We start from the raw sequence: 17,826 nt of genomic DNA on the forward strand, positions 1-17,826 counted from the left end.
GGGTTATTTTTTATTTTTTATTTTTTTTTACAGATTTTATTCATTTGCCAGAGAGAGAGAGAGAGAGCGAGCGAGGACAAGCAGGGGGAGTGGCAGACAGAGGGAGAAGCAGACTACCTGCTGAGCTGGAAGCCTGATGTGGGACTCCATCCCAGGACACTGGGATCATGACCTGAGCCGAAGACACTTAACCGACTAAGCCACCCACGCATCCAGTAAGTAGTTTTTAAAAGCAATTCCACTGAAGCATAAAACTTAAAATACTTAAAAATAAATTTAAAAGATATGAAAAACCTCTACACTGTAAACTACAAATCACTGCTGAGAGAAATTTCAAAAGACTTAAATAAATGAAATGACATAACATGTCCATGGATTGGCAGACTAAATATTATTACAATACTGATTCTCCCCATATGGCCTACAGTCTCAATATAACCCAACAAATTTCCAGCAAGCTTTTACTGTAGGAATTAACAGGGGTGCCTGGATGGCTAAGTCAGAGGATGCTGAACTCCTGACCTCAGGTTGTGATTTCAAGACCCACATCGCATGTAGAGATTACTTTAAAAAAATAAATAAATAAACAAGAGGAGCACCTGGGAGTCTCACTAGGTTAAGCATCGGACTCTTGATTTTGGCTGAGCTCATCATCTCAGGGTTGTAAGATCGAGTATTGCATACTTATGCTGAGCGTGGAACCTGCTTAAGATTCTCTACCTCTGCCCCCCCCCCCAAGCATGTGCACGTACGTGCTCTCTCTCTCTCTAAAAAAAATAAATTTGGGGGGTGCCTGGGTGGCTCAGTCTTTAAGCGTCTGCCTTCAGCTCATGATCCCAGGGTCCCTCAAGCAGGGAGCCTGCTTCTCCCTCTCCCTCAGCCTGCTGCTTCCCCTGCTTGTGCTCCTTCTCTCTGTCGAGTAAACAGATAAAAACTTTAAAATTAATTTTTTTTTTTAAAGAGAAATGAACTAACAAGCTGACTATAATATTTAAATGAAAATGCAAAGGACCTAAAATATCCAAATTATTTTTTTTGAAGAGAAATGAACTAACAAGCTGACTATAATATTTAAATGAAAATGCAAAGGACCTAAAATATCCAAAGTAGGGGCACCTGTCCATTAAATGTCTGCCTTCACCTCAGGTCATGAACCCAAGGTCGTGGGACCAAGCCCCGCCTCGGGCTCCCTACTCAGGGGGAGCCTGCTTCTCCCTCTGCCCTGCCCTTCCCCCCTGCCTATGCACTGTCTCTCTCTCTCTCTCTCAAATAAATAAATAAAATCTTTAAAAATAAATAAGTAGGCGCGCCTGGGTGGCTCAGTCTGTTAAGCATCTGCCTTCAGTTGAGGTCATGATCCCAGTCCTGGGATCAAGCCCCACATCAGGCTCCCTGTTTGTTGGGAAGTCTCCTTCTCCCTCTGTCCCTCCCCCCATGCACTCGAGCTCTCTTTCTAATAAATAAATAAAATCTTTAAATAAATAAGATAAATAAAAATAGAAATTTAAAATAAAATGTCCAAAGTAATCTTTAAAAAGAAGACTAAAGTTAGAGGACTTACAGTACCTGCTTTCAAGATGTATTATAAAGCTACAGTAATCAAGACAGTGTACAATGCTTGATCAGTAGCACAAAATCCAGAACTAGACCTAGACTGCATATAGGAAATTGGGTTTTTGACAGAAGTACCAAGCCAAGTTCCAAGTACTTCAAGTTCCACATCGGGCTCCTTGCTCCTCAATGAGGCAGCTTTTTCATCAAGTAATGTTGAGATATTGGTTATTCGTGTACAGAAAAAAACACAACATTTACCTCCCATAAAACACAAAAAACTATAAAACTTCTCGTAAAATACATGGGATAAAAATCTTTGTGACTTTATGGTGGAAGAACAGTTCAAAAAAACACACACTATAAAAGAAAAATGGATATTCTGATCTTCATAAAAATTTGAAACAAGCAATAAGAGATGGACAGTAGATAGTAGGAGTTAGGCAGGTCTCTCAATGTCTGAAAGTTACAAGACAAACAAGAAAGGTTAGGATAAACTCTGTGATAATGGATTAGAGTGGCCTCATTAAGAACTCATGTGTAGCTTAATATACAGATAGATACAGAAAGAATTATAAATGTGTCTGTTACATAAGTCAGTATACATACATACATAGATTACCTAGCTATCTACAAGAAGGCCCTGTAGCTACAAATACACACAGTATCTAGATACTGGCTTCTAAATATTATTCTCCAATAAAAGAAAACAGGGATCCTTAGTGAGATGGCTTATCCTAGAGCTGGGTCACAGAATTATATGATGAGCTTGGCACATGTTGTAATGATAGAAAATAAAGAAGTACTCAAAAAACAAAAGGATGGAGGTATGTAAAAGGTACACTGGAGAAAAACCTCAATTTCCAATGGCTAAAGCAGTACAATTTGAGCAACAAAATAACACAGTATTTCATTATAACCCAAAGTATAAAATAAATATGCATGCATCCACACTGATATAAATGACTGAATAAATATTTTTAATGGGAGGATGCCAAAGTCTTACAAAATAATTTTAAGTGATATAGGTAGATACTCTCTGCTCTAGGAGATGGAGCTCAATTCCCAAACCACTATCTTTCCTTGAAGGTGTGTGAGACTTAGTGATTTGTTTATATAAAAAATAGACTATGGAAATGGAAAAAACAGTACTTTTACAGTGGATAAACATGGCAAATATGACTCTAAGTGATAATGGTTAACATAACATTATCAGTAATGTCATGTGGATATAATTTTCCCCCTGATGTGATACAACAAGAAGGACCCTTTTCCTCCTGGGCAATCTTTCCAAAAATCCCTAACCCCAGTTTCATCTAGAGAAAAACATGATTACACAGATTGGGGGACATTTCACAAGATACAGGGACAGGTGGGATGCCTGGGTGGCTCAGTCAATTGAGCGTCTGCCTTCAGCTCACGTCATGATCCCAGGGTCCTGGGATCAAGTTCCACATCGGGCTCCTTGCTCAGCAGGGAGCCTGCTTCTCCCTCTGCCTGCCGTTGCCCCTGCTTGTGCTCTCTCTCTCTGACAAATAAATAAATAAAATCTTTAAAAAAAAAAAAGATACAGGAACAGGATTCTTCAAGATTATCAAGATCATGAAAAACAAGGAAGACAAAAAACTGTCACAGACCAGAGGAAACTGTGGAGACATGACAACTACATGTAATATGGTAGTACCCTGAACTGTATTCTGTAGCAGAAAAGGAACATTAATGAAAAAGACTATTAAAATCCAAATAAACCTTGGAGGTTGGTGAGTACTTATGTACCAATATCAGTTTTTAGTTTTAACAAACATGCCACAACATGTTAACAATGACAAAAATTGGGTAAGAGCTATAAGGAAACTCTACACAATTTGTGCAACTTTTCTGCAAAGCTAAAATTGTTCCAAAATTAAATATTCACTTAAAAAAATTTTTAAACATTTGCTCTTCAAAACACATCATTATGAGAACAAATGGCAAGTCGAACAATGGAGGAAACACTTGTAATACATATACATGTGACAAAAGATTTATGTTTAGAACATACTTTTAATAAAACTCTTAAAACTCAGTAAGAAGGCAAACGACTTGATTTTAAGATGGGCAAAAGATTTAAATAGAAATCTTTACACAGAATATATAAAAATGGCCAATAAGGGGTGCCTGGGTGACTCAGTCAGTTAAGCGTCTGTCTTCAGCTCAGGTCATGATCTCGGGGTCCTGGGATAGAGCCCTGAGTCAGGCTCCCTGCTCAGTGGGGAGTCTGCTTCTCCCTCTCACTCTGCGACCCCCCTCCACTCATGCACACACTCTCTCTCTCTCTCTCTCTCTCTCTCTCTCTCGGTCTCAAATAAATAAATAAAATCTTTTAAAAAAAGGGGGGGAGGCAAAAGGGGGAAAAATAGTAAAGACTAAATGAACCAGTGTTTCAAGTGAAAGCAATGTGAGTTGTTTGGATTCAACTCTACTAAGAAACCACCAGAGAGCTTTAGGGAACGTAACTGTTAAAACAGTAACTATTCCAGGGGCGCCTGGGTAGCTCAGTCGTTAAGCCTGCCTTCGGTTCAGGGCGTGATCCCAGGGTTCTCGGACTGAGCCCCACATCAGGCTCCCTGCTCTGCTGGGAGCCTGCTTCTTCCTCTCCCACCCCCCCTGCTTGTGTTCCCTCTCTCACTGGCTGTCTCTCTCTCTGTCAAATAAATAAATGAAATCCTTAAAAAACAAAAACAAAAAACAGTAACTATTCCAAGCAAACTGAACCAGGAAGAGAATAGTCACATGTAAGAAAATAACTACCAGTCCCTTAAAGAAAGATGCCATTTAGTCCCTCACTGACATTACAAGCACCATCAATACCTATATTCTAATTATAAGGCATTTTGTTATGTATTATTTAAAGGAAATATCTAAATGACAGATATAAATTTTTCCTCCTTTCGAATACCAACAAAACATACCTGATATGGCTCCTTCTTGCTGGAGATCTGTGAATATCAAACAGTGTGTTTTCCCTCTTTTTTTGATGAGCTGGTACTTTAAAAAAAGAAAAAAAAAAGACAACATAGAAATAACTAATAATAATTGATAACCTGATATATTAAAGGAATAGAAATTACTTCTGTTAACTTTCTGAATAGAAGCTGGTCATATGTGTTCAAGTTCCAAATGCTATCTACAAAGAGCACAGTAACAACAAAAGCTTTGTGGTAGGTAATAGCTAAGTTGCAAATAAACTTTCGAAAAAGATGTTAAATTAAATCTTCATGATTTGGGGTTAAACAAAAAAAAACTTTTAGATACCACACCAAAAGCATAATCCATTACAAAAATTAATAAATTGGAGTTCATCAAAATCATAAATTCTGCTCTTTGAAAGTCACTATTAAGAAATTAAAGGAGGCAAGGGGTGCCTGGGTGGCACGGTGGTTAAGCATCTGCCTTCAGCTCAGGGTGTGATCTCGGCGTTATGGGATGGAGCCCCACATCAGGCTCTTCCGCTATGAGCCTGCTTCTTCCTCTCCCACTCCCCCTGCTTGTGTTCCCTCTCTCTCTGGCTGTCTCTATCTCTGTCAAATAAATAAATAAAATCTTAAAAAAAAAAAAAAAAAGAAATTAAAGGAGGCAAGCTACAGACTGAAAAAATATTTGCAAATCACATATCTGATAAAGAACTGAAATCCAGAATATATGAGGAACTCTCAAACTCAGTATTAAAAAAATAAACAACTCAACTGAAAAAATTGGCAAGAGATTTGAACAGACACTTCACCAGAGATAACGCTGGCAAAGCAGCACATAAAATGCTCGACATCATTTGGGAAATGGAAATTTAAACTACAGTAAATATGTATTAAAATTAATTTCAAAAACGAACCATACCAAGTGTGTGCAAGAGAATGGTGCAACTGGACTCTCATATATTCTTAGGGAGAATGTAAGTGGTACAATCGCTTTGGAAAACAGTCTGGCAATTTCTTAGCACATTAAACATAAACCTAATCACAAAACCCATTCCACTCCTCAGTGTTTATAAGGAAAATGAAAAAAATATGTTCAAAGACTTGCACATGAATGTTCCTAACAACTTTATAACAGCAAAATACTAAAAATGTCAACAATCCAAATGTCCATCCACAAATGAATAAACAAATTATGGTACATCCATACAATGGAATGCTACTTGGTAATAAAAAGAAATACACCAGTGTTATTTTCAACAACATGGATGAGTCTTACAATTATGCTGAGTAAATGAAGTCAGACAAAAAAGAATATATATTGTACATAAAATTCAAGAAAATGTGAACTCATCTATGGTTAGAGAAAGCAGATGAGATCAGTGGCTGCCTGAGGATTGGGATGGGGATGGCTCCAGAAGGTTACGAGTAGATTACAAACAGGCAGCAAGATATTTGGGGGGTTGATAAACATGTTCATCATCTTGATGGTGATGACAGTTTCACAGGTATATACTTAAGGTATTTCCAACTTGACAAACTGTATGTATTAAATATTTGCAATTGCAGTAGGCTATATTTCAATTATACCCCAATAAACATTTTTTTTAATCTAGAAAAACGGTTCATAATCTTTTTCCTATCTTTACGTATCTCCCCCATTATCAATAGGGCTATCTGTGACAGTGACTCCTAACTGGTGTAATGTCTGCATACCAAGTTTGCATAAACTAGAGGCAAGCCTCTAGTGAGAGAACTCTGATCCACCCCTTCCAGAGATTCAATCATCATTTTAGAGCGTAAGAGTCCAAGTACAGGGGCGCCTGGGTGGCTCAGTCAGTTAAGCGTCTGCCTTCAGCTCAGGTCACAATCCTGGACTCCCGGGATTGAGCCTGGCATTGGGCTCCCTGCTGAGCAGGAAGTCTGCTTCTCCCTCTGCTCCTCATCCCTCTCATGCTCTTTCTCCCTCCCTCTCTCTCTCTCTCTCTCAGATAAATAAAATCTTCAAAAAAAAAAAAGTCTGAGTATAAATATCTAATATAAATATCTCAGTCCTTCCTTAAAAACATTATGCTAAGTGAAAGAAGCTAGACACAAAAGGTCACATAAAGGCAAATCTACAGACAGAAAGTACATTAGTGGTTGTCAAGGGCTGGGGGAATGAAAGTGTGGAAATAATAAAATATTTATTTATAAATATATATTTATAAAATATAAATTTACTAAAAACCAATGGATTATACAGATTAAAAACCAACAAAACCCAGCAAAAATGGTGAATTTCAGGATACATGGATTACTATGTCTCAATTTTAAAAAAATTATAGGGATCAATAGTGATGAAAAGTCAATAAAACAGCACTTATGGAACTGATTACCTATCATTATCTTAACAACATTAAGATAAAAGTTTCCTCCTTAATAAAACAAAACAAAACAAACTAGGGCACCTGGCTGGTTCAGACAATGGAGCATGTGAATGGAGCATGAATTTGAGCCCCATGTTGGGGGTAGAGATTAGTTTTAAAAAATAAATAAACAAATAACCCTAGATTATTGGCCAAGCTGTAGTCCTACCAGTTTTGTGACTTTGGCTAAACTACTTAACCACTTGGAACATAGAGATACTTGCCATAAAAGAACTGCTATAAATGAAAGTGTTCTATAAAATCTAAAGTATTACAAAAGTATGAGCAGTATTTACTAAATTTAAGAGTCTTTAAATAAAATGTACATGCTGTATGTAATTCTATATCGCAACTAGGTACTTCAACATTCTTTCAGTTGTGTGTGTGAACAGAAGTATATATTAAAAAAGATGAATGGAACTATAAGAGATTCCATTCTTCTAAATTCAGATACACTAGAGGCGCCTGTCTGGCTCAGCCAGTAGTGCATACAACTCTTGGGGTCTTGAGTTCAGGTCCCACATGGGGTGTAGAGATCACTTAAAAATAAAATCTTTAAATTCAGCAGCACTATTTTTTTTTAAAGGGGTGGAGCAGAATAAGCTGCTCAACTACAAAAAAGTTCTTCAGCATTTCTTACCTATTGGAGGTGCTTGGTATCTATCCACTGTTTTCCTTTGTCTCAAATTATATGGTCTATCATTTTCTTCTCCTTCTGCCTCTTCAACTTCTATATCTCCATCCTCCTCTTGAGATTCTAATTCCCCCACACACAAAAGAAAAGAATCACTGTTTTAATCCACAAGGATTGGTTCACTCTAGAAATGAGTATTTACATTTTGTCTTTTACTCTGCACAGCTGACATTTAAAAGAGTCAACATTTTATGATACAGCACATATGAATACAATTAAAAATCAACCTAGACAGATGTTAAAAAAAAAATGCCTTTCCTACAAATAATATAGCTCTCTGCTAAATAACCTAGGTATACTTATGATCTTTCCATCTCTTTGGTCATACAAAACCGTAATAGACGATTAATCAAAATTTGACTGCATCAAACTTCATTTAATGGCCAGTTACCCACCAGTGAATAAGGTTAGTATTCAAATACCACTTGGTAGTTCAAAAGAATATGCTTACAAGATAATTACTAATGTTACAGCAAGAGCAATTTTTGTTGGCAGTATAATGGTTTGTTAGGCCTGCTGACAACAGATAAGCACAAATTAGTTCTATTTTGGTAAGAAAATGCAGGTAGAAATTGGGAGGGAGCACGAAGCCGATTTCTGGGGTATTAATGGTTTATTTCTTGACATAAGTAATCACTTTATAATTCACCTAACTCTACACTCCAGAAATAAATCCTAAAAGTTTATTTTTAAGAAATGGTTTGGCTGGGGATGTCTGGGTTGCTCAGTCAGTTAAGCATCTGCCTTCGTCTCAGGTCTTGATCTCAGGGTCCTAGGATCGAGCCCCATGTGGGGCTCCCTGCTCCGTGGGGAGACTGCTTCTCCCTCTCCTCCCCACTTGTGCTCTCTCTCACTCTCCTGTATCTCTCTCTCAAATAAATGAAATCTTTAAAAAAATAAACTATAAATAGATGTCAAAGCATAGTTATAGCCAAACCAGTTTTTTTACTTATTTATATATATATTTTTAAATATTTTATTTATTTGAGAGTGAGAGAACACACGAGCAGGGTTAGGGGCAGAGGGAGAAGGAGACTCCCCACTGAGCAGAGAGGCCAATGCAGGACTTTGATCCCAGGACTCCAGGATCATGACCTGAGCCAAAGGCAGACGCTTAGACTGAGCCAGACAGGCACCCCGATTTACAGTTTAAAACAGAAGTCTGGGGTGCCTGGATGGCTCAGGTGGTAAAGCATGCAACTCTTGATCTCAGGTTTTTGAGTTCAAACCCCATGTTTGGTGTAGACATTACTTAAAACTAAGATCTTTAAAAATACATAAATAAATGAAATAAAATAAAACTCTGATGAAAATTTATTGGCTTATGGTCCCCAAATGCAATATACTTCGTGCTTAACTTTTTAACCACAGGAACTGTCAATATAGCACAACCATATCAAGGCACAGGAAAAATTTTAAAATCACCAGTGATAATAAGTGAAACAGACTAAAAATGCAAAGGTCTTCATATTTTAGTAATGACATCTGAAAGCTTATTCTAAGTTTATAAAAATTTTTATTACTAAGTTCTGGAGGAAATCAGTAAATACAATATCATCATCTAAATAAATTACTTTTACCCAAATAAGTCTCTTTAAATCCTCAAAAATTATTACGTTTTGAGAAACACCTGCACAATAAAACTGTGGGAAGAAATTCTATACATGGCAAATATACTTTGGAAAACTCTACATAGGTGTTCAGTTAATGAAAAGGCAAAAGTCACATTATAAATCTGTCTCACCTATACTGATTTTCTCCAAAGGAAGCAATATAGAGTGTCTAGTCGTAACAACAACAACATCCGCTCAATAAAGTACCTTCATTAGAAATATCAGCTCTTCAAAAAATCTATTAATTAGAGAATCTGAGAAATAAACCCCTTCATCTCCATCTAAGCTATACAAATAGCAGGAACTGGTAAGGTTTCCTGATAAAATACAACTATCCTGCACTTACAATACACCGAATCTTCTGAAAATCCATTTCAATAAAGATTAACACCTACAGAATTAAATTCTATAAGGGTACTTACTAGTCATTGATTTATAATCTTTGGGGCAAATGTACTTTCATCATGTTGCCAGCTCCAGCCCTACAAATTCAGCCAGGGTTCTTCAGTTCAGAACCCAGAAAAGTCTCAGGAAAGAGCAGTACAACCCCTTCCACTAACGTTAGCAGGCCTTCTTTCTCTGAACTCACCATTTACTTCTTGGTCCATAACTAAACTTGGGACCCAAATAATCAGACATTCAGAGGATATAGACAGAAGGTGACTGTGGATAGAGGCTTCCAGTTAGAAGTATCTAAAGACAAAAGAGGCCTCACCTAACAACAAATCAGCCGATGGCAAATGCCACACCAGATTAGGTCACTTGAAGGCTACTAATAAGATAAATTACATAACGGTGTATAGTATAAAGGCATTTTTCCAGATGACGGTGAAAACTCAGAATGCCAAATAAAAATTATTCCAAATTATACAATATAGACCTCTAAAACCAAAACTCACCCACCCAACAATATTACGCATATATTACTTGTATATGTTTTTCCTCCCCCCAACCTGAACTTGTAGTATTTACTTCATAAGGTACTTTACGAACCTTCTTCTTCACCCTCAGTAGAGACCTCATGATGATTCTGTATCCCATAACTATTTCTTCTCAGTGATTTTCTTCGCCTTTTCACTCTTGAATACATATCCATGTTTTCCTTTTAGAGAGAGAAAGCTGTCAAATATTAACATGAAATTTATTCCTATCTATAAGTATCATAACCCAATGGTACATGACCACTCTTGAAATTTACTCAGCAGCTATTTGAAGGCACAGCTTCGTGTAAAATGGAGGTTCCAGAATTCAATAAATGTAAGGGACCGGAGGAAAAAATAAAACAAACTTATAAAATATTTGAAAATTTAAAACCACAATGCCATGAACATACTTTCTCCCTGAAGCAAGTTATAGTCTAGTAGGATGGAATAAGACAAGTCACAGGTAACTATAAAACAAAGTAAAACAAACTAAATGCCATAAAGAAAGGTACAATATACTGTAGAATTCAGAGAGATGATCATCCTGTTGCTAAGGAAAGGGAAGGAAGGCAGCATTTGAGATGAACCTTGAAACAAAGGTAGGATTGCAGCAGTCCCTAACCAAAAGTATTACCAGAAGTTAAGGATAAAGGAACAAGAATGATGTGTTTATATTTGGGCAATGGTGTGTGAGAAGATAAAGTTGAAACCAGATTATGAAGGTCAAGGTGTTTTTAATTAATTCAGTACATAATAAAAAGAATATTAAATGTCCAAATCAGAAAAGTAACAAAATCAGAGTGGTACTTTAAGATGACTCTTGTGGCAAAAGCGCAAAGGGTCTTTTGGGGAAGATTGTGGCAAGTAGAGTAAGGATAGAAGCAAACATAAAATCCCAAAGTAAAACGGAAAAAAGAAAGGAACAATTCTGTAAACTCAAGAAAATCCAAATGCTGCTCACCCTCCCTTTGAATTCCTCAACCAAAATAAAAAACATCTGCCAAGGCTGTTAAAGTTAATATACTCACAAATTCTGTATCTGTCCACATTCTAAGTCGTTCTACTTCTCCTGACCGACGATTCCGTCTGATGTTAATATTGTCCATTTCCTGTAGTACAGCTTCAGCAGTACTACAATCACATAATAAAAGTAGGATTTAGACAACTGTGAGACCACACAATGTGTCATACATGTGAAAGAGCTCTTCATCAAAGCATAATTAAATTATCTCTGATATGTAACTGTACACGGCATACCAATATCCTTCTGAATCAGCATCCATCAGAAGATAATGTCCCCCCAAAATCCAGAACATCTTTTACCTTAATATATTTATTATAATAAAACTTACAAAATGGAACATTTGTTTATAATACTCCCAAAATTTTGGGGCATCTGGCTGGCCCAGTCAGTACAGTATACAACTCTTGATCTCAGGGTTATAAGTTCGAGCCCTATATTGAGTATCAAGATTACTTAAAAATAGAATCTGTAATACTCCAAATATGTAACCCCACAACGCCACTATAAATAACTGCCTACCAGATCCAAGGCAATGAAAAAAAGAATTCAATATTTTTATTTCAAGACGGTGTTATGAAAATTTATAGGATAGGGCGCCTGGGTGGCTCAGTTGGTTAAGCTACTGCCTTCGGCTCAGGTCATGATCCTGGAGTGCCAAGATTGAGTCCCACATGGGGCTCCCTGCTCAGCGGGGAGTCTGCTTCTCCCTCTGACCCTCCCCCCTCTCATGCTCTCTCTCATTCTCTCTCTCTCAAATAAATAAAATCTTTAAAAAAAAATTTATAGGATAAAGAATCTGTGAAAAGTTTAAAGCTGGGGGGAAGAAAGAAAAAGAAAAAAAAACCAAACAAACAAAAAAGGTTAAAGCCAGGGGTGCCTGGGTGGCTCAATAGGTAAAATGTCTCTTGATTTCAGCTCAGGTCTTGATCTCAGGGTCGTGAGTTCAAGCCCTGCATTGGGCTCCACGCTGGGCGTGGAACCTACTTTAAAAAAAGTTTAAAGCCAACATAAGGTTAACTGAACAGATTTTTTTTCTTTTATTTTTTTTTTTACTTTTTTATAATAATTGTTTATTATATTATGTTAGTCACCATACAGTACATCCCTAGTTTTTGGGGTTTTTTTAAAGATTTTATTTATTTATTTGACAGAGATAGAGACAGCCAGCGAGAGAGGGAACACAAGCAGGTGGAGTGGGAGAGGAAGAAGCAGGCTCATAGTGGAAGAGCCTGACGTGGGGCTCGATCCCGTAACGCCGGGATCATGCCCTGAGCCGAAGGCAGACGCTTAACCACTGTGCCACCCAGGCGCCCCAGTACATCCCTAGTTTTTGACATAAAGTTCCATGATTCATTACTTGCATATAACACCCAGTGCACCATGCAATACGTGCCCTCTTTAATACCCATCACCAGCCTATCCCAATCCCCCAACCCCTCCCCTCTGAAGCCTCACTTTGTTTTCCAGAGTCCATAGTGAACAGATTATTTTTAAAAATTAGACAACACTGACCTCCACGAAATAGAGGCTGACATGATCACATTTTATCTTTTAAACACATTTATATAGCACTTACTGTGTGTCCAGATGATTATCAAAGTGCTTAACAAATAATAACTAATACCTGAATTTGACATTACCAGTATAGAATATAATTTCCTCTCTTGTAAAACAGGAATTACACTGACCTCCCCTCTCCAGGTCATTGCAAAGATTAAGTAGGATAATTTATCATCTGAGAAGAATAAAATTTCATTTCATGGAGATACTGAGCAATCTGCTAGGTTCATTCACTAACTATATCCCATATACCCAGTCCCAAAAGACCTTAAATTCAAAATCTTGACTAAACAGAAGTACACTTACTACACATCAATAATGGAATTTAATGTTGCTTGAAAATTGTCAAAAACAAATTGTTAGTGAGCAAATATTAAAGGACTATAATAGTAAAGACAGAATAAAATTACTTTTATATTATTTATGCACAAAAACTTAAAAGGATGAGAAAACTTAGCTATTTCATAAACTATTAAATCTAGTAAACAGACTAGAAACTGATTATTGCTAACCACTATTAATTCAAATTAAGTTTTAAAATAATTGCATTTATTACTAAGTCAGTGCTTAAATTATTTTTTAAAACATAACTAGCTTAAAAATCACTGATTTTTTTTGAAATCTGAAATCTGATTTTGAAATTTTGAAATCTGTAAAATCAATTAAATAAATAAATTAAACTGCTTACCGCGTAAGCATTCATACCTATTTACTAGTTGATCAAATAACAAACTCTGGTTCACGCTTTCAAATCTGTTTTTCCTGGAACGACAACTTTTTCTGACTTCCATGTCACCATTTATACAAGAAAGGTCCCCATCTCCCTTCTTTTCCCCTCGAAGGGGATGACTTCGAAGGGCTACAAGAAGAAAGAGATTTACATTTCAAAGTACAGAGTATAAAAAGAAAAAAGAAAAAATACATCAAAAATTACTTTTAAAAGACTACAAAAAATTTAATATAACCTCTTAAATGGCTTTAATATCCAATAATCTAAAATTTGATAACCATTTACAATGTCATAATAATTTAAATAATTTCATTTGTACTGATTTCTCAATGTTTAACAATTACGTAAGTATTCACTATGACTGAAATCGAGTCATTTCCAACTGTATGTTGAACATACTAATAAATCACTGTTTTACCCCGCTTTAACACTTACTAACAACATTAGTAAGAATTTCAATACTAACCAGTTTCATAACAGAATACTCACATAAGCTACTATGTCCGTTTGGTAATGTAGCACCAGGCTGAGAAGTTAACCTAGAACACAATTATATTTAATATGCAAACACATCAACATTCATTTAAAGAAGCAAGAAACGCAATACTGGTGGAATCATTTTAATCTTTAAAATGTCAGTAATATTACTTTTTTCAGAATAAAGATGACATTATTTTACTCTAAGATCGGTAATATATCAATTAACAAAATATACTTGCTATGAGTCATTTCATTACTTCAAGAAGAACTTTAATAACAGATTATAAACTGAATTTACTCTGTTTTCAACTCTATATAATACAAAGTCCAAAGAAGAGGCTTAAGCTTAACATGTACCGTAAAGTTAACTGATACCATTAGCAGCAATGGTCACAGACATTTATTATTGGGTTTAACAAAATAAAAATCAAACAATGACAAATTTATTCAAACAATAAACTGTAGGAAGAATAAAGTCCTTGAACCATTTAATAATTTCTCCAAAATATTTTATTACACATTCTAACCTGACAAATGAAAACTTAGCTAATTTCTCAAAATAGTCATCGTACAATTCTCCCTTATGGGTGGAGGAAAACAAATGTTAATTCAGTAAGATACTCAAATGATCATCAAAACATGAAGACTTAAAATGCACAGTATGCTTCTGTATAATTAGAAAGTCAAAAACAAAAACTAAATTGCTACATAATAAAATAATTGTCAATGTAAACTTACTAAGATATTTTTTAAATACCCAAAGATTGTTATTTTCAAAAATTAAAAAAAGGGAAAGGCCATTCAGAAAATAGTAAATATATGATTATCTTCTGTTCTATTATCTATACAGTTTGCACAAAATTTTCTTTTAATAGAAGTATACTTGATACACAATGTTATAGTAGTTTCAGGGGCATAACACCTTATTCAACAAGTCTATACATTATGCTGTGCTCACCACAAGTGTAGCTCCCATCTGTCATCACACAATGCTATTACAATACCACTAACTGGCTATATTCCACATGCTGTACCTTTCATCCCTGTGACTTACTCATTCCGTAACTGGAAGCCTGTTATCGCCCACTCCTGTTTGTACAAATTTTCTTAACTAAAATATTCTAATGTTTTGGGTTACTCCGGCACTCCTCATGCTCAATTTTAAATATTAAATATTAAATGTTAATTATAAATGCCCTTGCCTAATAAAGGTCAGAACCAGGATGACTAAAGGATATACGTAAAAACTCAAACTGTTACATGTACTCATACTGTCAAAAATGCAAAAACAAAAAACTCCAGCCCTCCTTTCCCCCAGAAAACAACAAAACTCAATCTAATATGCTACACCCCTTGGAAAGTATTTCATTTTTAGCACCTTTGTATACAAAGTACACATAAAGTAATGAAATTGGTGTATTAACATATCTTTCCTTGGAAGACTATACATATCAAATTTTCTGAACTCACTTAAAACCACATAGAAAAGTCAATTTTACTACTTCATGATATACTTTGGCTTTGGACCCAACATAATATTAACTCAGTTTGATCAGTTTATTTACAAGTCTTGGCTCCAAATGAATTTTAGTGTATGCAAAACCGAATCGTTGAAATTGTACATACTTAAATTATTCAAAAACATAAGATGCTAACCCTGAAATCATTGTACAAACGAAATCTAAAACTTTTTGTGAACAATAGCAACATCACTGGAAAAAAAGCACAATAAGCTTTTTGTTCCTCTGAAGAAGACAATGCTTACTTGGCTTTTATTTCGTTGCTAATGAAGGATCTGTTTTAAAAGGGAAAAATAAAAATTTATTCTTCAATCAGTCCAATTACCTTATAATCATAGATTATTGTCATCCTTTTTCCATTACCATTTCTCTTTATAAAGACGAAAAAGAACAAAAAGGAGACAGAATATTAAATACTTGAGTATGGAAAGAGAGAATACTGGGATTTTAAGAACTGGCCTGCCTATACAATAATATATATGCCTTAAAAAGTTTCTTAAATCAGTGTTCCCCAAAGTTAATCACTTAAAATGTAACTAGGTGAGTTCACTGCTTAAATGAAAGCTCCAATAAGTCTTTTATGATTATGAAGTCTCCTTTATTTTTGAAAAGGGGAGTGGGTGGAGATATTTCCCTGTATCTACGTTTCCTAAATTTTGTATTTATTTTTATCTTTTTTCCTAAATTTTTTTTTCTTATTTATTTGACAGAGAGACAGCCAGCGAGAGAGGGAACACAAGCAGGGGGAGTGGGAGAGGAAGAAGCAGGTTCCCAGGGGAGGAGGGAGCCCAATGCAGGGCTCGATCCCAGGACCCTGGGATCACGCACGCCCTGGGCCGAAGGCAGATGCTTAACGACTGAGCCACCCAGGCACCCCTTTCCTAAATTTTTTAAACGAAGACAGCATTACTTTACATTAGATGATCATTATGTTACAATTTTCTACACCTTTAGTTATCTGGAGCATACTACCAATGCAGTACTAGGCTACTAGTAATCATTACTTATTCTCCCTTTCCCATATAAACCCAAGGCATTTCATGATTTAGAGGTTTTAAACCTCATTTCAGGAAAAGCCTCAGTTTGGAAAGACCTTAACCAATACTACCTATAAATTCTAATGTGCCTCAGCAGTTTAACACAAGTGGTTACATTTCTGCCTAACCTCACTCCTCTCTCATCATCTGACCACAAAACAAAATTTTCACACATACTACAGTTAAGTATACAGTTAGTCTTATCAAAGATTTAATTTTGTCTGTATCTTAGAGTTTGTGTTTCTATTATTCTAGAGACATTAAATGCATGTCACATTCTTTAGGGTGCCTCCTCCAGCAATACAGAAGGACAGAGACATGTGCATGCACACGCACACCCACAGCATCCCAGTCAAATAAATGTCTAGTAGCTAAATAAATATCAGCTGACAAAAATGGGATTCTTTACTGAAAATATCTGTAAGCTACAACATCTATCTAGGCTAGCACAGGTATTTGTGAATTTCTACATACAAGATAAAGAAGAATATATAGTAAAATTTTTAACCAAAATAATCCTTACTTTATAAAAAATTATAATAATTATGTTGATAAACTTGCCTTTAAATATATAAGCCCAGATTTCTCCCCCCAAAAAAACTCACAATCTATTTCAAATCGTTTATGAAAACTTCAAAGTTCTAGTTCCTCTTTTACCTCTATCTTCATCCAATTACTGAGCTCTCAAAAGAAAAGTTATTTCACCAAGTGACAGTAATTTTTTTAAAAATTAAGCAGTCTTGGGCGCCTGGATGGCTCAGTCAGTTAAGTGTCCTACTCTTGATTTCGGCTCAGGTCATAATCCCAGGGTTGTGAGATCGAGCCATGTGTCAGGCTCTGCGCTGGGTGTGTAGCCTGCTTAAGATTATCTCTCTCCTGGGGGCGCCTGGGTGGCACAGCGGTTGAGCGTCTGCCTTCGGCTCAGGGCGTGATCCTGGTGTTATGGGATCGAGCCCCACATAGAGCCCCACATAGAGCCCCACATCGAGCCCCACATCGAGCTCCTCCGCTGTGAGCCTGCTTCTTCCTCTCCCACTCCCCTGCTTGTGTTCCCTCTCTCGCTGGCTGTATCTCTGTCAAATAAATAAATAAAATCTTTAAAAAAAAAAAAAAAAAGATTATCTCTCTCCTGGGGCGCCTGGGTAGCGCAGTCGTTAAGCGTCTGCCTTCGGCTCAGGGCGTGATCCCGGCGTTATGGGATCGAGCCCCACATCAGGCTCCTCCGCTAGGAGCCTGCTTCTTCCTCTCCCACTCCCCTGCTATGTTCCCTCTCTCGCTGGCTGTCTCTCTGTCACATAAATAAATAAAATCTTTTAAAAAAAAAAAAAAAAAAAA

The 17,826-nt window shown here is 36.3% G+C and overlaps 1 protein-coding gene across 1 annotated transcript in view; it reads right to left on the bottom strand.

The window, feature by feature from the left end:
• Positions 1–17,826, bottom strand: part of ATAD2B (ATPase family AAA domain containing 2B) — a 156,388-nt gene that overhangs the window by 104,504 nt on the left and 34,058 nt on the right. The window contains exons 3-8 of the mRNA XM_040622943.1: positions 13,944–13,993; positions 13,430–13,583; positions 11,169–11,271; positions 10,211–10,319; positions 7,551–7,667; positions 4,503–4,578 (exon numbers count right to left, since the gene is read on the bottom strand). Of these exons, the coding sequence (XP_040478877.1) occupies positions 4,503–4,578; positions 7,551–7,667; positions 10,211–10,319; positions 11,169–11,271; positions 13,430–13,583; positions 13,944–13,993 (609 nt within the window). The remainder of the gene's footprint in view (positions 1–4,502; positions 4,579–7,550; positions 7,668–10,210; positions 10,320–11,168; positions 11,272–13,429; positions 13,584–13,943; positions 13,994–17,826) is intronic.

Source organism: Ursus maritimus, unplaced genomic scaffold (genome assembly GCF_017311325.1).
Source record: "Ursus maritimus isolate PB19 unplaced genomic scaffold, ASM1731132v1 scaffold_6, whole genome shotgun sequence".
Classification (NCBI taxonomy): Eukaryota; Metazoa; Chordata; class Mammalia; order Carnivora; family Ursidae; genus Ursus; species Ursus maritimus.